The sequence below is a fragment of the Durio zibethinus genome, chromosome 25 (assembly GCF_047325235.1).
Source record: "Durio zibethinus cultivar Kanyao isolate XHJ-2024 chromosome 25, ASM4732523v1, whole genome shotgun sequence".
In the NCBI taxonomy this organism is placed as follows: domain Eukaryota; kingdom Viridiplantae; phylum Streptophyta; class Magnoliopsida; order Malvales; family Malvaceae; genus Durio; species Durio zibethinus.
Window position 1 is genome coordinate 13901959 of NC_143186.1, and position 20548 is coordinate 13922506.

Sequence of the window (20548 nt, forward strand, 5' to 3'; positions counted from 1 at the left end):
AAAATTAAACTGATATATGTAAATAATTATTATTAAAATATGGTGTTTCATGGATTAATTCATGAATAATAAACCAAAAAATGGTTATTATCAGAAATATGGGCAATGTGACATGTATTTTGCCTGTTAAATGTATTACACTAGAAGTGATTTTACAAAAAAAATTTTATTGTAAACAATCACAAAGTAAAATTCATAAAAAGCCGTTAAAGAGTTAATCAATAGTTACAAAAAGACATTGTTGCTTTTCGTATATGGGATATTAATTAAACAAAAGGGCATGCCATTAAAAAATATTGAAGCATTTGTGGGTTACTGACATTTTGACGGATGTTCATTAATTTCTAATTAGACATGTTTATTAATTAAAAAAGAATATACAAATTCAATGTTCTAAAGGCATCAATACATGCATATATTTAATTCCATTTTGTGATAGCATAGAGAACATTGTAACAGTTTGCCATATATTACAAAAATGAATTGAATGTGATGGATTTTTTTTTTATACATATAAGAAAGATATGGACTACGGAGATAAAATGCCATTATCCAATTAATATATTATTAGTTAAAGATAATAAATGTATTTTTGCTTATTGTACCCCAAAAAAGGTCTTTTGTAGGCTGTTAAAATGAAAAGTGAACAAGTTTGTGAGGTTTTCAATAGTTTCATGACAATGATAAGGATGTGATTGGTTATATACAATATTAACATATGAGCTTAGATAATAATATTGGTTTGTAAAAGCTATGAGCCTTAGAGTTAGCTAATCAATAATTTAACCAATGCAAATTTATCATAAAATTTTGCATGAAATATGTGTATAACTCATATTATATTTATTGTTTATATTATTTTATGAAAATAATTTTTTAGATTCATGTTTCATGACTTGCATTGATATGGTAATCTACTTATTGAAGTGAAAGTATTTCAAATTAGAGTTAAATATATTATGGCCTCTTATTATATATAGGCATATTGGTCTTATAAGTAAAGTTTGAATTTATTATATATTCGAAAATATTATGACCAATTACAAGTGGTAAATAACAAAGATATATAGGTTATACAATGGTAAAAAAATAAAGTTCTCATAAATTTTAAAATTAAGTTTAGAGGTTTCAATAATCATGAACTTGGAATTGGCCATTGGGCAATTACTATATACATTGAAAACTCATGATAACATTTAAGATAGTTGGTTATTACTAAAAGCCATAACTATAAATGAGATAACTTTAATAACTAAATCTATATGATTTGTACGTATGAAGTGGATTATTATGGTTGGCTTAGAATAATCATAAGCCAAAATTGAAGTCATAATCTTGATCATGTTATGGTAGTTTTTTGTTATGTATATGGTCATGGATTGTATAAAATGATTTAGCATCTATGATTTTATATAGTGAAAATTTCAAAGTATATTTACTTTAAAAGTCATAAGTGATTCAAAGATCTTGTAAATTTGAAAACATTTATAATAGCAAAAAGAATGCTATTTGATTCATTTAGGTGATGAAAATGGTTTTGTTCATGGTAATAAAATTTATTAATAGTGTCCTTGATGAAATAGATTCATATAAATATTTATGGATTATCATAAAAGTCTTAAAAAGAGACTATAGAAGCATGATTATATTTGAATCTACTTATTGATGTAAACTCTTATATTGAGTTAAAATATAAAAATTTTGGAACTTTTATTGAAATATTAATATATTAGCTTATATTTCACTAAGGATAGATTTAGAAGTCTCCTATGTAAAAAAAAAAAACTACCAAATAGTGAAAAGATAAATGAAATAGTAACTTCATTAAGTATATATGATATTTTGATAATTGAATGGGATATTCTTTAATAAGAGAATGCATACTTGTACATGGTGGGGATGATAAGAATCAAAAGAAATAAAAAATTAATAGCATGATATTGTAAGATTTTAGTATAATTTTATAAGCAAATTATATATTCTAATAAGTTTAAACATTATTAAAGTAAAGTCATAAAAAGGTCATTAAAAATCTTAAAAAGACTAAAACCGTTTGGTTTATTCATTGAGTTTATTCAATTATACTAGAAGTATAATTGTATTAAAAATGTATAAAAGTAAGGAAATAGAATGGTTGAAAATAATATATATATATATATATATATATATATATATATAGAGTTGTGGCTATAATCAAAACTAACTATTTCTTAAAATGATAAGAACGAGGCAACAATGTTTGGAGCATATAAATGATATACAAAATAAAAAGTTTGCATATATTAGCCTGAAGTGATTATATTAGAGTTTCAATATCAAGTGAAGATAATTACCATAAAAGAAAATTAAATTTCAAGATATTTAGTTAGTAGTATTACAAGTAAAATGGATTTAAACCCTTACTATTAGACACCAATAATGAAAATCCAATTTTGAATTAGTAACCTCTAATTACAAAGTTTAATGGGTAAAAATAAGTTATTATTTTGTGTCTATTAAATACTAATAAAATCCATTTAAAATTTAGAAATTAGTGTGATCTATTGTGTTAGGATGATGAGTTTTTATATTCTTAACGAAGTTTTAAATGTCTAAAGCAATTGAGACATAATAGAAACTCTATCTATATAAATATAAAAGTGTTGCCTCTTCAACAAGAAGAATTAAGGTATTTCTTGTAAATATTTATGAATAAGATAAGTACATGACCATAATAGTGCTAAAACCAATTATAAACTTTGACAGAGGAATAAATAAATATTATGTGTGTTATGTTTTTAATTCTAATACTAGGAATTGATGTTTAACTTGCGGACACCATCAACTTCTTTAGAATTCTAAGATATATATGTTCATTGAATGTTTAAATCAAGAGATATCTTCTTGTATTCATAATATTTATTTGTGTGAAAGGTAAAAATTACGCACCAACATTCCAAACTAGGGGGGATTGTTGGTAATTTATAATGTGGTGCATTCCATATTTGATAGAAAGATTTAATTATTGATGAATAAAATTAAATTTTGTATTAATTTTATTCATATTTTAAACAATTATGTTTGGACAAAAACAATTATCATATGACAAATGGTCATAACTATTTAAATATAAATAGATTATTATTCATAAAGATCATGATTATATAGAAAATCATAACCATCTAAATAGAAATTTATATGTTCATTTATTATAGATAAATCTTTCAATATAATCATTTTTACTATTTCTAATTAGAGAGTCTGAGACTTTATTGTATCTTAAAGTCATACTTGTCTTTAAAAAAATATTTTTCACGCTTAAAAGTCAAATTTTTTTTATTATTTATATTATTTTATTTATTTTTTCTAACAATATTTGCATCTCATGTCAAGTTTCATCGTATCTAAATTTAGTTTTATGTTGATTTGTTGATTTATAGTTTATTTGTTTTCAAATTATTTGATTGTGATTAAAGAATGAAAGCAAAATTAAAACTGAACACAAAATTTAATTTTAATTAATTTATGTTTGGTATTTTAAAAAAATAATATTTAATAAATTTAAATTTAAAATTTTAATGTTTATGATTCATTTTCATATCTTCTAGTTGGCTTCTCAATTTCATTTTCATTTACTTTATTTAAAGGTCAATTTAAACGGTTCAAAGGAAAATCACGTTAGCAAATAATGCAATCTCAATTGGTATTAATCAAAATAAAATAAAGTGTTGCTGTCTTTACTTTCATTATCAAAAAGATGTTGCTTTTTGACCAAAAACTTCGATTTTTAAAACACTTATACAAAGTATTGGACAAAATATAAGTCTTACTTTAGGTATATGTATCTTTTAATTAATTTGAAAATTTGGGTTTGAATTTCTCATTTTCAGCTTTTATATTATGTTTGATGTAAAGAAAATGAAAGATTTTCTTTGTATTTTGTATGAAGAATGAAAAAAAAAAAAGTTTGGATTAAACTTTTTGCAATATGTTTGGTTCGAAGAAAAATAATTTTTTTTTTGTATTTTGTATGAAGAACCAAAAAAAACAGCTTGGATTAAAATTATAAATAAAATTATTAATTTAAGTGAAATAAACGTTTTTCTCCTACTTTTGAAAGAATTGGGTTTAAAAGAATGAAAAATGTGCAAATCATGAGAACTTGTTACTCAAGAATATTCGAACCTTTTTTTTTTTTTTTTCTAAAAGTTAATTCCATCTAGTGATTTTTATTTTCTAGTGGAGAAATATGTAAAGACAATTTTTTTGGGGGGAGGGGGGGGTGGGGGCAACTCTCCGTCATTATCAAGACAAACTAACGTCAGAGAAGGGAACATGAAACACAAAAAATTTATGGAAATTGTCCGAACCACATGGTAAGATTCATGTCAAATTTGGCATCATGCCTTAATTTCAGCACACATTGTGCTATATAATATATTATATTATATTATATTATATTATGTATGTATATTTTATGCACACATGGTTGACCTTTCAAATTTTTTTTATAAATCATTAGTACTAAATTGGTTGATGCGTGATTTTTTTTTTAAACAAACGTCAAATGTTTTTGCACGCCTAAATAAAAAATAAAAAAGAATCTCAATTATGTATATAGATTAGTATAAAAAATTGAGATAAAAAATTTTCATTAAAAAAATGATGAAAGTGAGCCAAGAAACTACATTAATTATCTGGTTATTCAAAGCGTAATCCGTCAAAAAAAAAAAAGTCTTAGTCGATGCTCGTGATTGCTGACGAATAGAAATAAAAAAATTATAAAAAATAAAAAAATAAAATTATTTAAAATAAAAAATTATAAAAATAAAAATTGAAATTGAAATTATTTAAAAAAAATTATGTGATAAGTTGGTTTTTTTAAATACATGTGAAATTAAAAATTATTTTATAAATAAAAAAAAAATTTGCTACGACTTCATTTTGGTTTTGTAATTTCTTTAAATGAGTTGGTGTGAGTTAACTCATGACGCCAAACTCAATAGCACTTTTTAAAAACTTGTTTTATTAAAAGAAATTATATAAATAAGTGATACTTTCAAATTCTTGGCTTAGATAAATAGAAACCGAAAATAAACTCAGTCACAATTTTAAAAAAATATTGAAATATTAAAAATTATTATATTAATATTTTAAAATTAAATAAAATTTTTAAAGAAAATAATAATTCGAATCGAACTTACCTTAAAATTCCAATCCTCCATCCAACCTGTGAGCCAGTATACTCCCACTAAATTTCTTAATTTCATAAATACATAAGAGGTAAATAATATCAATTACCATCTATGTCGATTATAATTTGGTAATACAATCAAAGCCAAATTCTAGAAAGTTATGTTTTTTCACTTGTTTGAGCACACAGGAATTCTAAACGTTAAGAAACAAAGAAGTTCCTTATTGGTTAGAAGTGAAATAGAAGAAGGATCCTTGAAAGCATATTCGAAGCCACTGAAATTTGGAAAACAATAGTACAAAGAGAGATAAACAAAACAAACAACAAATAAAGGTTAGTGATTTTGTTTTCTTTGATCGATTGTTTTCTCTTCTACTGCAATTTCAACGCTAATTTCTGCTAATAAAAAAATGCAAAAAATTGGTAGCTAAATGACAAATGCTTTTTATCTATAAATAATTGTCTTTCTTGCTCACTTTCTCTCATAAGATCTCTCCTCTCCTCTCTCTCTCTCTCTCTATTATCTGTTCCTTTTTCTGATCCAACGTTTGGGCTCTTCTCAGTTACAGATTCAGGTACTTCATTATCCTTGACTTTACTTTGATTATTCAAATCTGGGTCTTGCTCCAAATCTTAAGTTTTTACTCTTTTTTTTTTCCGTGCCTTGTTTTAATGCTCTGTCTCCCTTTTTCACAAAGACCCAAAGTTTTCTCCTGAAACAATGGCTACTTTTTTGAATTACATATGGATTTTCTCTATCAAATCTTTGATTTTATAGGCTCTATTTTTCTGGGTGTTTATCAGATTTTGTGGCTATTGTAATATATCTAATCCTTGATTTCTGGTTTTTGATGTTTTGGTAATTTTATCTTGTTTTCCTATCCACAGGTAGGAAAAAAAAAGAAAAAAAAAAGTCTAAGTTTCATTTTTGCGGTGTGGCAATGGCGAGTAATAATAATAATAGCAAGTTAGAGAAGTTGGCATCCATTGATGCACAGCTACGGCTTTTGGTTCCTGCTAAAGTGAGTGAAGATGATAAATTGGTGGAGTATGATGCTTTGCTTTTGGATCGGTTTCTTGATATTCTTCAAGACTTACATGGCGAGGATCTAAAGGAAACGGTATATCATTCTTCAGTTTCACTTGTTTTAATTTGGTTTTTAATCGTTTGGTCAATGCTCATTTTTTTTCAAACATTTTAATAATCTGTAATGAGAAAAAATTGGGATTTCTTTTCCGAAACCTGTCTAAGTTGAAGTTTTAATAGTTGGAGTGTTTGAAAGGATGACGAATGATAATTATTACTCTTTTGTAAAAGAACATTTCTATTTCATTACCAATATAGTGTACGTTGACTTGTTAGAGTTTCATATTTGGATAACATTGAAATTGGAGGTCTTCTTTAATTTTAAAGTATTTTGGGTTCTGCATAGCTGAACTTCTCACTGAGGAGGTCAGAGTTCATATACTCATATTGGATTGGTTATGTAGATCCTAGTGGTTTTATAGATTACTTTCAGACTTTGTGTTTAGTCTGCTTTTTGTGGACGATGCTAAATAAAAAGACTTGTATTTTTGTGTTTGATTTGTTTAGGTACAAGCATGTTATGAACTTTCTGCTGAGTATGAAGGGAAGAACAACCCCAAGAAACTTGAGGAGCTGGGAAATGTTTTGACGAGTTTGGATCCGGGGGACTCCATTGTTGTAGCTAAAGCTTTCTCCCACATGCTTAACTTGGCTAACCTGGCTGAGGAAGTTCAGATTGCTTACCGTCGAAGGATTAAGTTGAAGAAAGGTGATTTCGTTGATGAGAACTCTGCAACAACTGAATCGGACATTGAAGAAACTCTCAAGAGACTTGTGTTTGATCTGAAGAAGTCTCCTGAGGAAGTTTTTGATGCTCTTAAGAACCAGACTGTGGATCTGGTCTTCACTGCTCATCCTACCCAATCAGTTCGTAGATCTTTGCTACAGAAGCATGGAAGGTTAGTTCTTCAATTCTTGCTCCTTAATCTTTTCATTACATTGCAAGAAGTACGCGGATGAAGCAATTTCAATGCAGAACCTGCTTCTATTCACTATATTATGTTTCTGATTGTAAAGAATCGTTTTGTCACTTCTCATTTGTCCAGGATAAGGAATTCTTTAGCACAGTTGTATGCTAAAGATATTACTCCTGATGATAAGCAGGAGCTTGATGAGGCTCTACAGCGTGAGGTATATCACCTTGTTATGTGTGTTATCTGTAAATAAACTTGCTATCCCTGTCCCACCAAAGAAAAAGAATAAACTTGCTCTCCCTGTTTGTGTTTTGGTTCCCTTTCTATGTAGATTCAAGCTGCTTTTCGTACGGATGAGATTCGAAGGACCCCTCCAACTCCTCAAGATGAGATGAGGGCAGGAATGAGCTACTTCCATGAAACAGTATGGAAGGGTGTCCCAAAATTCTTGCGCCGAGTTGACACAGCTTTGAAGAACATTGGAATTAATGAACGTGTTCCCTATAATGCGCCACTTATTCAATTTTCTTCATGGATGGGTGGTGATCGTGATGGTAAAATCCTTCTTGAACAAATAAATATTAAAAGATTGTACCTTCTAGAATGAAAGTTTTTTTTTTGTTAATTAGTTAAAATTGGAGGTGCTCAAATATCTTCCAGGATGTTTCAACTTTTTCTTGATTTATAATGCAGGCAATCCAAGGGTAACTCCTGAGGTCACAAGGGATGTTTGCTTGTTGGCTAGAATGATGGCTGCCAATTTGTACTATTCCCAAATCGAGGATCTGATGTTTGAGGTAATTTAGCTAGTATCATCAAACACATTCTATAGAGCTTTATTTAAAAGACCCATTTTAGGCCGATCCTTATTGATGTCTCTGTGCAGTTGTCCATGTGGCGTTGCAGTGATGAGCTTCGTGTTCGTGCCGAAGAACTTCATAGATCCTCTAAGAGAGATGCTAAACACTACATAGGTATACTTTGGAAATATGCTGGTTTCCGTTTTGTGTGCATTTTATCCTAAATCTAGATGGTGCATTTTCTACATAAGTAAATAGCTTTTCTGAATGGGTTTTAAGTGCATTTCACTTGATCATGTAAACAAAACCCTAATTTCTTGTTATATTATGATTTTTGCAAGTGCATTCAGAATACACTTTGAAGTATTTAGAAGACCTTTTTCCCTCTCTCTTCAGTTGCCCACAAAGAGACAGGATTCTTCTAGAGTGTTTGTTTTATAGCATGCTTAAGGAATGCATTTAGACTTTAAGGGAACAAAAACTAGATCTGCATCTCTGACAATATTTCCAATGCCATGTGATAATTTATGTGACTCAGAAATGACGGTCCCAATAATATTTTGTCCAACTTATCTCTTATCATTGATTCAGTTCTCATTAATGTTACTTACAATGCAGAGTTTTGGAAACAAGTTCCTCCCAATGAACCCTACCGTGTTATTCTTGCTGATGTGAGGGACAAGCTGTATCACACACGTGAAAGGTCTCGTCAAATGTTATCTCATGGTATCTCTGACATTCCAGAGGAAGCAACTTTCACCAACATTGAGCAGGTCTATGTCTGGATATCTTATATCATGGTCTTATTATTAGTTTGGACTCCTCCAGTGAAATAGAGATTTACTATTACATTTCCCCCTTGACCATATGTAGCTTTGTTAAAAAATGGACAACAGCTAGCAAATCCAATTTCATAGTTCTGCTCTATCTGTGGCTTTATGTGCTGGGACTGCAATGTCTTGAACCTTAATTCTAACTTCCATTTCACTTTTTCTGCCGTCGTTGCAACGTCTTCTCTTACAAGGAGTGAATTGTTGCAGTTTAAGTATAAAACAGTGGCAAATAAGAATAGGAAATTCCCCTGCCAAACAAAAATAGTAATTTTTGGTTTTGGTTCTAAAGGACCATACAAGGTCATCTCAAGTAATTGTTTTGGTCTTGATCTTAAATAACCTTTGCTTGTGTTTATTTTTTTATGGTAACCCCTTCTTAACTGGCTTAAACTTTAATTAAGTCTTAAATTTTATGCAGTTTTTGGAGCCTCTTGAAGTTTGTTATAGATCACTTTGCTCTTGTGGTGACCGATCAATTGCTGATGGAAGCCTTCTTGATTTCTTGAGGCAAGTGTCAACTTTCGGCCTCTCTCTTGTCAGGCTTGACATCAGGCAAGAGTCTGACCGCCACACAGATGTCTTAGATGCTATTACGAAGCACTTGGAAATTGGTTCCTACCGAGAGTGGTCTGAAGAACAAAAGCAAGAATGGTTATTATCTGAATTAAGTGGCAAGCGCCCATTATTTGGTCCTGATCTTCCTAAAACAGAAGAAATTGCTGATGTTTTGGACACATTCAATGTCTTAGCAGAGCTCCCAGCAGACAATTTTGGAGCATACATCATTTCAATGGCAACTGCTCCTTCTGATGTTCTTGCTGTTGAGCTCCTGCAGCGTGAATGCCATGTGAAGCAACCATTAAGAGTTGTTCCACTGTTTGAGAAGCTTGCAGATCTGGAGGCTGCACCTGCTGCATTGGCTCGGCTCTTTTCAATAGAGTGGTACAGAAATCGAATCAATGGCAAACAAGAAGTGATGATTGGGTATTCAGATTCTGGTAAAGATGCTGGGCGACTCTCTGCTGCCTGGCAGTTATATAAAGCTCAGGAGGAGCTTATAAAGGTTGCTAAGCAATTTGGTGTGAAATTAACAATGTTCCATGGTCGTGGTGGGACTGTTGGAAGAGGAGGTGGTCCCACCCATCTTGCTATATTATCGCAACCACCAGAAACCATTCATGGGTCACTTCGTGTTACAGTTCAAGGCGAAGTTATTGAACAATCATTTGGAGAGGAGCACTTGTGCTTTAGAACACTCCAGCGTTTTACAGCCGCCACACTTGAGCATGGTATGCACCCTCCAATTTCACCAAAACCAGAATGGCGTGCATTGATGGATGAAATGGCCGTTATTGCTACTGAGGAGTACCGTTCCATTGTGTTCAAAGAACCTCGGTTTGTTGAATATTTCCGCCTTGTAAGTGAACTTGCATTATCATGTTCTTAACACCATCTAAACTAATTAAAATCAGTTTTTGATTGAATGATATTGTTTCTTTTGTCTGTAGGCTACACCAGAGTTGGAGTATGGTAGGATGAATATTGGTAGCCGACCATCAAAGAGGAAGCCAAGTGGGGGTATCGAATCTCTCCGTGCAATCCCATGGATCTTTGCCTGGACGCAGACAAGATTTCATCTTCCTGTCTGGCTTGGCTTTGGAGCAGCATTTAAACACGTCATTCAGAAGGACATTAAGAATCTCCATATGCTGCAGGAGATGTACAATGAATGGCCTTTCTTCCGGGTGACAATTGATTTGGTTGAAATGGTCTTTGCAAAAGGAGATCCTGGGATAGCAGCCTTATATGATAGACTCCTTGTTTCTGAAGAACTGTGGTCATTCGGAGAGCGGTTAAGGACCAACTCTAATGAAACAAAACGCCTTCTCCTCCAGGTACACTCATTGGAACATGATGCCTTCTATTATTTAATTTTTTTCAAAAAATAATACAGTTGTTAGCACAAATTCAGATCCAGATTCTTTAAATCTTTCCCAGGCAATGTATTTGGATTTCAAAATCCAAAGCAAAATTCCCCCTTCATATATTGGTTGACCATGAAGATTTTTTTTTTCTTGGAGCAATTAGAAAGAAACGTAGAAGCTATTTTGCCAAATGAAAGTTGATACTTGAACTGTGTTTAAAGTCACATGCTCTTTTTCTCAAATCTAAACCCTATGTTTAAAGCAATTACAAATTTATGCTAAATTCATGTCCTGCAATGACGCCCAAATCCTGTCAGATTGGATGCAAACTCTCTGAGAATTAATAACAATGGGCCAATATGGAGTCTTCTGAACTTATTGTTAGAAAACTCAAGCAACTTAATCTTTTTCTCTTATATTTGCAGATTGCTGGGCACAAAGATCTTCTGGAAGGGGACCCCTACCTAAAGCAAAGACTCCGGCTGCGTGATTCTTACATCACAACGCTAAATGTTTGCCAGGCCTACACACTTAAACGGATCCGTGATCCAAATTACAATGTGAAGTTGCGGCCACATATCTCCAAAGAGATTATGGAATCAAGCAAACCGGCAGATGAACTTGTGAAACTGAACCCAACAAGCGAGTATGCCCCTGGTTTGGAGGATACCCTTATTTTGACTATGAAGGGTATTGCTGCCGGCATGCAAAACACTGGTTAAACCTACTGCTCAATGCTTATAGATTTACTCCAGAGAACAAGAATTATGCATCGAAGACAGATGCTATATCAGCATAAACCTTTCTTATAGTTAAAGAAAAGAAGTGGATGCTTTTTAAATTATCCGGCATAAGGTCATCAAAGGTTTGGTGACCGACATAAACTGTATAAGTATGTTGCTGTGCTTAGACGCTTTTTCCAGTGGCAAAGTGTTTATTACTGCCACAAAATGGACCGGAGTGGAACTTCATGGAAACTGATTAATTATGCTTTAATATATTTGGTTTTTGTTTACTTATCTTTGGTCTTTCTAGCTTATTGATAACCTGCAGCTTCTCCGTGCATGCATATATTCCTTTGAGTTTTAGGCATTATTGTTGACAGGGACGATTAATGTCTACTTTTATACTAATACTGTGAGACCAATGTCATTAATTATCATGAAATGCCCTCATTATTGAGAAGAAAATTGTGAGACCTTGGCTTGACAAAGAAAATGTTATTTATTTTTAATTTTAGTTATCAGACAATCTCAAAAATTACTTCTTTCGTTTTTAATTTCAATGACCTGACAATTTTAGTTATAAAATTATAAGAAAAAATGGTTGGTGAGATATAATGTAGGAGTGATATAAGGAACAGTTTCACGTTACTTTTGGTGTATAATTTTATAATAATATAAAATAAAATGATATTATAAATATGATTAGATTAAATAATATTATTTTATTTTGTGTTTGATATATGTAAAGATTAAAATAAAATAATTTATTTATTGGTTAAAATTATTTTTTTTTAATTTATATAATTTAAATTATTGATGTAATTTTTAAATGTATAATTAGATATATAAATTTAATCTCATTGATTAAAAATAATCTTCTTCACTTGAGAAGATTGAATAATTTTATGTCAAAAAGATATTAATCTTTCTTACAATCTATATCTTCTTCTTTAGATATAATCATAATTTAAAATAAGTATTATCTTATTCAATCAATAATCTTATGTATTAAATATAACATGTTACTTTCATAAATAATTTTTTTCCAATATGATGACCTCATTTGATGCTTTATTTAACCAAATCATATGCTGCCATTTTAGAGAAAATATTTTTTGGGTGTTTCTAAATACATTTTAGTCTTTTTTCTTCATAACTCAATTATTTTTTTAATTATTTATAAGTGAAATTATTTATTTATTTTTTTTCGTATAACTTTTTAAAAATAAATTTTTAAAAGTTGTCGAATATTTATTTTTGAAAATCTTTAAAATTTTTTGAAAAATCATTTTCGGAAGTTCTGAAACACATTAAAATATTTCAATACAAAATTATACAAAATTAAATATGAAATCAAGCAAAAAATTAAAAAAAAAAACCAAATGATTCAAAGTATTTAAAAGTAAAAAAGCATTTTAAAATTTTGCCTAAAGTAAAAAAGTATAAAATCAATTAAAATATTTTGGTGTGATTCAAAATTTTTGAAAATAAATTTTTGATAAAATTTAAAGATTTTCGAAAGTAAATTTTTAGAACATTTTAAAAGTTTTTAAAAATAGATTTTTAAAAAAAATTTTAAAAAAACTTTTAAATGCTTTCGAAAATAGAGTTTTGAAAATTATTTGAAAAAAAATAATTAAATAATTTTATTTTAAAAATTAAAAAAAAAAAAACTGAAATTTTAAGAGAAAAGGGTGGGGTACATTTTGCAGCCGTGCATTTTTTTTTTTTTTCAGAGGTATTGATTGTTATGTATTTATTATATGAGAATTAAGTGTGACTTCGTTAAGAAGAAAAGCATCATTGCCACGGACCTTGCTTTTTTTCTCAAAGCCACTGCTCCTCTCTTTGAAAATTCAACCTTTCTGCCGCAAAAAACAGCACCGACTGAGTCACTTCTCACTCTCTCGAACCCGAAAAGTAAAATTCCCAAAATGTCCCTCTCGACACGGCAGAGGCGAGCTACGACGTCGGATCTTCTGTCATCATCGTCATCACAACCGTCGAAACCAGAATCATACTCGAAGGTGGACAAGCCAGGACAATCATCATCATCGGACAGCGGGGAAGAGTCAGGAAACGACCGCGGTTTGGGGTGGTTCACGGCGTTGTTTGCGTTAGGAATGCTACGCTACATGAGCGCCACATCAAATATAATACATGACTGCGATGAAGTCTTCAATTATTGGGAGCCTCTTCATTATCTTCTCTATAGATCCGGTTTCCAAACTTGGGAGTATAGGTAAACGACTCTACATACGAATTTAATCGTACGCACTTTTATCTATAAGGTTATTTGATTGTTAAGCTTTCCTTAGTGAGTGAGAAATTAATGGAAAGCGAGGGAATTGGAAATGGAATTCTTTGGGGTATTTTATACTGTCATGATTGTTTGAATTTAGTCTTTGAAGTAAGAATTAAAGTTAGCTACTACTGGCTGTTACATAAGCAAACATATTTATGGCCTATGGATCAATGCTGCAATGCATGTATATGATTGTGTTAGACATGCTCGTGTGTGGGTTGGGCTAGATTTTGTTCAAAATAGGAATGGAGGTAATCAATGAACTTAGTCCGGATTCTTTGTGTGCTGGAATGTATGTATTTGGAAATGGATTTTAATTGAATTTTTTTTGGGTAAAATCTAAATGCATTACATAGTTGGAATTAGGGCGTTAAGTGAATTAAAAAGGTTTATTTGTTTTCGCAAAGTAGTTATGTTTGGTCATAATGTTGCATTTGATTCATTTCCTTCTTCCATAGATGTTTGAGCATTGTTGTATATTCTGGGAGCATGAATCTGCAATCTTTTTTGAAATTATTAAAACTTCTGTGGTTAAAGTCTACCCTTGTCAGTTAAAAACATTCTTATCATACATTTGTACTGCTACTTGGCAGATAGTTTGTCATGGTGATCAGATGGTTCTAAGTTGTCAGAAATTATTGTTATTATTATTATTATTATTATTATTATTATTATTATTATTACTGGGGCAGTGATCTCTTGTGTATGTCCATTACAGTTCTGAGTTTGCACTCCGATCATATTTGTACATTATTTTCCATGAATTAGTGGGTCGACCTGCTTCCTGGCTGTTTGCCGATGAAAAAGTAAGTTTCAACCCTTCTAAGATGTTAATTTTCCTTCTTCTTTTTTCTTTTTTATTTTGAACAGTCTTTATATTTGCTTTTTTATCTTACAGGTGAGAGTTTTCTATGCGGTGAGACTCTTTCTTGGTCTTCTATCTGTTATTTCAGATGCAACTCTAGTGGTAGCTGTTTCCAAGAAGTATGGGAAACGTTTTGCTTCTTATGCACTTGCAATGCTCTGCTTAGCTAGTGGTTGCTTCTTTGCCAGCACAAGTGAGTGGCTTTTTCCATCTGTCTATGTCATCTACCTCTATATAGATTTAAGTTGCATCCTTATGCTTTTCCATGTTGTTTGTCATTGGCTTTCTGTATCTTCTAACAAAGTAATCATTAAATGCAGTTTTCTACTATATGATAATGCATAATTCAATCCATTTTTCTCTTGGATTTCCTGTTTTTATTATTGTGAAATTCGTTTCCAGGTTTTCTGCCCAGTTCATTCTCTATGTATGCCATGAGCCTCTCTTCAGGGTTATTTCTTCTTGAGAAACCTGCATGGGCTGTTGCAGTTGCAGCTGTGGGAGTAATCCTAGGTTGGCCATTTTCGATCTTGGCATTTCTTCCGGTCGCATTGTACTCCTTAGTTAAACAATTCAAACAAGCATTTCTTTATGGTGCTGTCACCTCAATTGCTCTTCTTGTAAGTGTATTTAATCACTAATCTGATTATTATCTGTGAATTTTCTGGATATATGATTTTGATATCTTAACTTAGTGATTTTCATTATTTGTAATTCATTCTTAATTAGTTTTTCCATTTGTTGTTCAATTGTGAATAATTGTTCATTCTCCAGGCACTTTCCATACTTGTTGATTACTACTACTACCAACGATGGACATCATCTGTTTTCAATCTCTTAGTGTATAATGTCTTGGGAGGTGGTGAGAGCCATTTGTATGGGACTGAGGGGCCACTTTTTTATATAAGGAATGGGTTTAACAACTTCAACTTCTGTTTCATCCTTGCTTTGCTTTTCCTTGGAATTCTGCCAATTGCAAGGAAAAAGTATGCCCCAGACCTGCTTGTTGTAATCTCTCCTCTTTATATATGGCTTGCCTTTATGTCTCTGCAGCCACACAAAGAAGAAAGGTATGATTAATCTTTATTATCTTAAACGTCCTTACCAATTTTTGTTTAGATTTTATCTTTCCTCTTTGGTTTTCCTGACATAAAATAGATTAATGGATATAGAATATACTATTGTAGGACTTTTAGAAGTTTCAAGGAGGGTTCAGAAATTGCTTTGGCCCTCATGCTAATCTTGCATGATATGTTGTGCAAGGGAACAAACGCAGCAGTTGTTATTGCCTTTTTGCATGTCCTTAAAAACCTTTAATGTGCTTTTTAAATAGCTACCTCTGTTCTAGAAAGAAATTTGTAGCTAATTTGAGGTCTTACTGGATTCTCATTTTGTCATCCATCTTGCCTGCTTTGAGGTGTAACAGTTCATTATATTTAATTGTCAGTGCAGATTCCTTTATCCCATATACCCGCTTGTTTGTATCGCTGCTTCAGCTGTCATTGAGAGCTTTCCTGATCTTTTCCGGGACAAATATAATCCCTATGATAATTCTATAATAGTTATGGTGGGCATCTTCTACATCTCTTTGATTCTCTATGCCTACAATATTAATCTCTCATTCAAATAAATTTGGCATGTTTATGCAGATAGCCAAAATTCTTAGACCTCTGGCCCTCAGCTTCATATTATGTGCCTCGCATGCACGCACATTTTCATTGATCAATGGTTATGCTGCTCCTTTGGAGGTTTACAAGATCTTGGAGCACCATGATGATGCAGGAACTGGTAATGAATACTTTTTCTTCCACAATGCACTATTATAGTAGCTTATTTATTTTTATTAAGTATTACTTATCTGAAAATAGCTTTTCTTTCGGACAGCAGCAATGTACAGTTGACATTTATGTTTATGTAGAACTTTATCAAGAATGCATAACATTATATTTCCTTGCATGTAGCTCTTTTTTCCTTTACTAATGTCAATTGTCTGTTTTTCTCAATTGCCTTGTAGTTATAATAAAAATTTTCATAGATGAACTCATTTACTAGATTTTCCTGATTTGTATAATTGTTTATACATGCCATGTATGCTGAAGAATGATGTTATCAACAAAATCAAAAGCTCTATTCTAGGTTAATGGAAACAATATAAAGCAAAATATTTTTAATGATTGCAGGTTCTATACTTTGTGTTGGAAGTGAGTGGCACCGTTTTCCATCATCTTTTTTTGTTCCTAATTATGTTGGTGAAGTGAGATGGATTGATGATGGATTCCGAGGTCTTCTTCCATTCCCTTTCAATGCTACTCTTGGTGGGACTTCAGCTGGACCACCATACTTCAACAATAAAAACAAGGCATCAGATCAGCAATATGTAATAACTAGCTCGAATAGAATAACTTTAATCTCTATGCTTTTACATTCGTATGTTTTTCTGGTGTAGTAATTGACCCAGAATATGAATTGCAGCTCCAGGATCTTCAAGCTTGTACATTCCTGGTTGAGTTGCAGCTCAACCGGCCTTACCCTTATCGTGGAAATGACTTATCAACATGGGAGGTAAAAAACAGTATATTTTTATTTTATTTTTTCTCTTTTTATGTTCTTCTTCTCATATGATTTATTGAAATTGCACCTGTTCCAGCCTATTGCAGCACTGCCTTACTTGGACAGGGAGCTCTCACCTGCCAAGTATCGGTCATTTTTCATCCCATACTTGTGGCAGCGGAAGAATGTCTTTGGCATGTACAAACTTCTGAAAAGAGTATCAAAACCAAAATGATAAATGACATCTTTGTTATTTCCTCCTCTGTTCTAGTGTTTTTTTTTTTTTTCCTGTAAGGAGTAACCTGAAAAATACATAAAAGAAAGGAAAAACAGAACACTAACACACATTGACCCCAGTTTTTAGATGATTTTATAGTCGTTCTTGCTTTATTTAGGCTTTATGCCGTGTTTGTGCTGATTAAGTTCTCTTGTTACTTGGTTTGTTTAATTGATTTCATTTCCTCGGTTCTAAGAAAAGTTTACAAATCAGCAGATCAAATATATTTTAGTGCAGTTGAAGCGACCAATATTCCACTGGTTTGCATGTATGGCAAGCGATGCATTCTTTATACCACAATTACTGCGATGAAAAATAAAAAATGTTGATCGTCACCTAACCAATAAAACTATGCAAATCCAGGAAATAATGTGTCGATCAAACACGATATACGGGAAGTACTGACAGGTAAGGTTGAGATGCATGAGCGAGTAATTGCTGCAGCAAGCATGAAGGTACCTGCTTCGTTAACACATTCAGAGCCATGGAGCTATACTTTGGCAACATCTGAAAGCACGGTTATGCCATCAGCCAAGGAATGGGTACTGCCATCATAAGGGTTTCATTCGCCACAACCCTTTCCCTGCCAAGCAATCCTATGCCATTTGAAGCATGTGGCCACGGGCACACTTTCCCATACCCTGTAACATTGCAAAATTTGCACTTCACTCAACTCATCATATCAACCCAAAGCAGTTTGATCAAACGCTTCTAAATGAGAAGTTATCAAGTTAACAACTTAAAAGTTGCAAGAAAAAACTAACCTAACCTTTTAATCTCTTATATTGTCATCCCATCTATGGATATGTAAAGATTTTAATGCAAAACCTTTCTTTTAAAAATTAAAAGATGATATTTTTTTGAAAAAAAAAATTCAAGAACATAATTCTAATTGGAGTATGATATATAATATTAATATGTTTAATTTAAAAATGTTATGACATAAAATGGTAAGTTAATATTTTCAAAAGATATATATATATATATATATATATATATGAACATAAGATGTAAAAATTTGATTGAGATCTCAAGATTCTAGAAAATCTTTTGTTTATGATTATGATAAGATTTTTAATTTTTTTTTTGTCTATTTTTGGTATTTCTGTTAGTCATTACACATTTAAAATCATAATCTCTTTTGTTCTTCTTCCATTCATCTATTTCATACCCTCACTATTAGATAATTAACTGTTTTTTTTTTTCTTGAAAATAGTTAAACCAATTAAAAAGAATGAAGAACGAGTCTCTCTCCTATTATAATTCCTTAAAAATAGAAAACTTGAATAACTACCGTATGACCCAAAAAACCACTAACAATCCCTCCTTATAAATTTACCCTTTGTTTTACAAGCTTTGATAACCCAATAAAGGAAAAAAAAAAAGAAAGCAAAAGCAATAAAATAAAATGGCAAAAGCTTCCGTGATTGCCCTTGTTTCCTTGGCAATTTGCCTTTCGTCCTTCCTCAGCTTCTCCTATGCCGAAGACCGCTTCTTCGTCGAAGGCAAAGTTTACTGTGACACTTGCCGTGTGGAATTTGAGACCAGACTCACCGAACCTATTAAAGGTAAAATCAAATTACTACTTGTTCACAAACTTCTTTTCGTTTCTTATGTTGTGATAAACCTTCAGTAATACCACTAACATGATATGTTACGAATATGAAATTTAGTCTAATTAATTCATGCAAACATTTTTAAGAAAAAATTTTTCATATCCCAAATTAAGAGTTTTTTGTAAAAGAAAAAAAAGAGATATGCAATAAGCCCTATGAGAAGACAGTCAACTCGTTTCACCGGCACCGACGCACACATATAGTATCGTTTTGAGGCATAAATGCAGCGAGCATGTATATCAACCCCAAACAAGTTCTACGTATAGAAATTCGAACTTTGAACATACGATTTAGTTCTTCTTTTTAGTAGATTCCTTTATCATTTACTCGATTTACAAGAGACAAATGACGATATTGCTCGTAAAGATTGATTCAATTTATCAAAATCGGCTGACGAAGTTTTGATATATATATCTTGTGGTTTTTTACAGGTGCAACAGTGAACTTGGAATGCAGGAACCGTACCCTCGATGGCAGTATCACATACAGCCGAGGGGCAACTACAGACGAATTGGGCAAATACAGCATCGAAGTCGAGGGTGATCACGCGGAAGAAATTTGTGAAGTCAGTGTTACCAAGAGTCCCAGGGAAGATTGTAATGAATTCATGGAAGCATGGAGAAAAGCCAGGGTTCTCCTCACCAAGAACGATGGAGTAATCGCGCCCGTTAGATATGCCAACAGTCTTGGGTTCTTGAAGAAGAAAGCTGTCCCTGGTTGTGCTCAAGTTCTTAAAGAAATGGGTTTCGTTCCTCTTCACTAAGGACATTAAAGATTTTTACTTGTAGCACACTTCACCTTTTACCTATATAAAAACAATGTTTAGCATCTTTTTTTGTTCAATTATGGGCAAACCTAGATGCACTAACATATTGATCTTAATATAACAATTTATAATTTCTTATATAAATCGTGTTTTTAATTTTTTATTTCGATCATTCTCTCTTTCTGATACGATTAAAAATATTTTCAAGTTTACTTAAATTTAATTTTTTTCTCTAATAATGTGATCAGATATATTTTTTGAATTTACTTAGATTTAATAAATTTTTTAAATGATCTTAAAAGATTTTAGATTTTTCGGTTTGAAATCTCAAGAATTAATGCAATTCTAATTTAACTTGTTTCCTTCCTCAGAAATTCAGATAAGTAAACCATTAACAGTTATTTGGCTAAAACAAATATTAAAAGTTTAACATCACAGTCTTCTAATTTTTTTGTAAAATTTTTTCCCACAAGAAATGCATATATATATATATATATATATATATTTATACACACACACACACCATTTTCATTACTCTCATTTCAGGTCCATGTCCAATCTCATGTTACTCAATTTTGGGTCTATTTGCATGAACTGTCATCAATCATCATAGCAGAATTGCATTGCAGAGGCAACAAGCTTCTGCTGTATAAATTTAATAGGATAAATAGGTAAAGTTTTCCAACCCAAAAAATAATAATAATGTGATTTT

General features: G+C 31.4%; 3 protein-coding genes across 5 annotated transcripts; all 3 read left to right on the forward strand.

Annotated features, from left to right (window-relative positions):
* Positions 1-5213: 5213 nt before the first annotated feature.
* LOC111275904 (phosphoenolpyruvate carboxylase, housekeeping isozyme) lies at positions 5214-11751 on the forward strand. Of its 3 annotated transcripts, XM_089754746.1 has the most exons (12): positions 5214-5262; positions 5363-5506; positions 6062-6294; positions 6768-7159; positions 7307-7391; positions 7506-7728; positions 7868-7971; positions 8061-8148; positions 8593-8747; positions 9226-10224; positions 10316-10702; positions 11158-11751. In XM_089754746.1, the coding sequence occupies exons 3-12, from the start codon at positions 6115-6117 to the stop codon at positions 11452-11454; spliced, it is 2910 nt and encodes a 969-aa protein (XP_089610872.1). In that variant the 5' UTR covers positions 5214-5262; positions 5363-5506; positions 6062-6114; the 3' UTR covers positions 11455-11751. The 3 variants fall into 3 exon arrangements, with proteins under 3 accessions (XP_089610872.1, XP_022717266.1, XP_022717265.1); XM_022861531.2 differs by lacking the exon at positions 5214-5262 and having other exon boundaries at positions 5286-5506; XM_022861530.2 differs by lacking the exons at positions 5214-5262; positions 5363-5506 and adding an exon at positions 5510-5748.
* A 1491-nt stretch (positions 11752-13242) lies between these two features.
* LOC111275903 (alpha-1,2-mannosyltransferase ALG9-like) lies at positions 13243-17654 on the forward strand. Its single transcript, XM_022861529.2, has 10 exons — positions 13243-13699; positions 14481-14568; positions 14661-14820; positions 15030-15247; positions 15402-15697; positions 16080-16194; positions 16277-16415; positions 16808-17004; positions 17100-17189; positions 17275-17654. The coding sequence occupies exons 1-10, from the start codon at positions 13392-13394 to the stop codon at positions 17410-17412; spliced, it is 1749 nt and encodes a 582-aa protein (XP_022717264.2). The 5' UTR covers positions 13243-13391; the 3' UTR covers positions 17413-17654.
* Positions 17655-18649: 995 nt separating this feature from the next.
* On the forward strand, positions 18650-19898 carry LOC111276545 (olee1-like protein). Its single transcript, XM_022862292.2, has 2 exons — positions 18650-19022; positions 19502-19898. The coding sequence occupies exons 1-2, from the start codon at positions 18863-18865 to the stop codon at positions 19831-19833; spliced, it is 492 nt and encodes a 163-aa protein (XP_022718027.1). The 5' UTR covers positions 18650-18862; the 3' UTR covers positions 19834-19898.
* The last annotated feature ends 650 nt before the right edge of the window (positions 19899-20548 follow it).

What these genes read in the sequence shown, in the direction of transcription:
- LOC111275904 (XM_089754746.1), top strand. Translation starts at nt 6,115, where the DNA reads ATGGCGAGTAATAATAATAATAGCAAGTTAGAGAAGTTGGCATCCATT. An exon ending in ATGAGGCTCTACAGCGTGAG is followed by an intron (nt 7,392 to 7,505) that starts GTATATCACCTT and finishes CTTTCTATGTAG; the next exon opens with ATTCAAGCTGCTTTTCGTAC. An exon ending in GATGGGTGGTGATCGTGATG is followed by an intron (nt 7,729 to 7,867) that starts GTAAAATCCTTC and finishes TTTATAATGCAG; the next exon opens with GCAATCCAAGGGTAACTCCT.
- LOC111275903 (XM_022861529.2), top strand. Translation starts at nt 13,392, where the DNA reads ATGTCCCTCTCGACACGGCAGAGGCGAGCTACGACGTCGGATCTTCTG. An exon ending in GGCTGTTTGCCGATGAAAAA is followed by an intron (nt 14,569 to 14,660) that starts GTAAGTTTCAAC and finishes TTTATCTTACAG; the next exon opens with GTGAGAGTTTTCTATGCGGT. An exon ending in ATAATTCTATAATAGTTATG is followed by an intron (nt 16,195 to 16,276) that starts GTGGGCATCTTC and finishes ATGTTTATGCAG; the next exon opens with ATAGCCAAAATTCTTAGACC.
- LOC111276545 (XM_022862292.2), top strand. Translation starts at nt 18,863, where the DNA reads ATGGCAAAAGCTTCCGTGATTGCCCTTGTTTCCTTGGCAATTTGCCTT. An exon ending in ACTCACCGAACCTATTAAAG is followed by an intron (nt 19,023 to 19,501) that starts GTAAAATCAAAT and finishes GGTTTTTTACAG; the next exon opens with GTGCAACAGTGAACTTGGAA.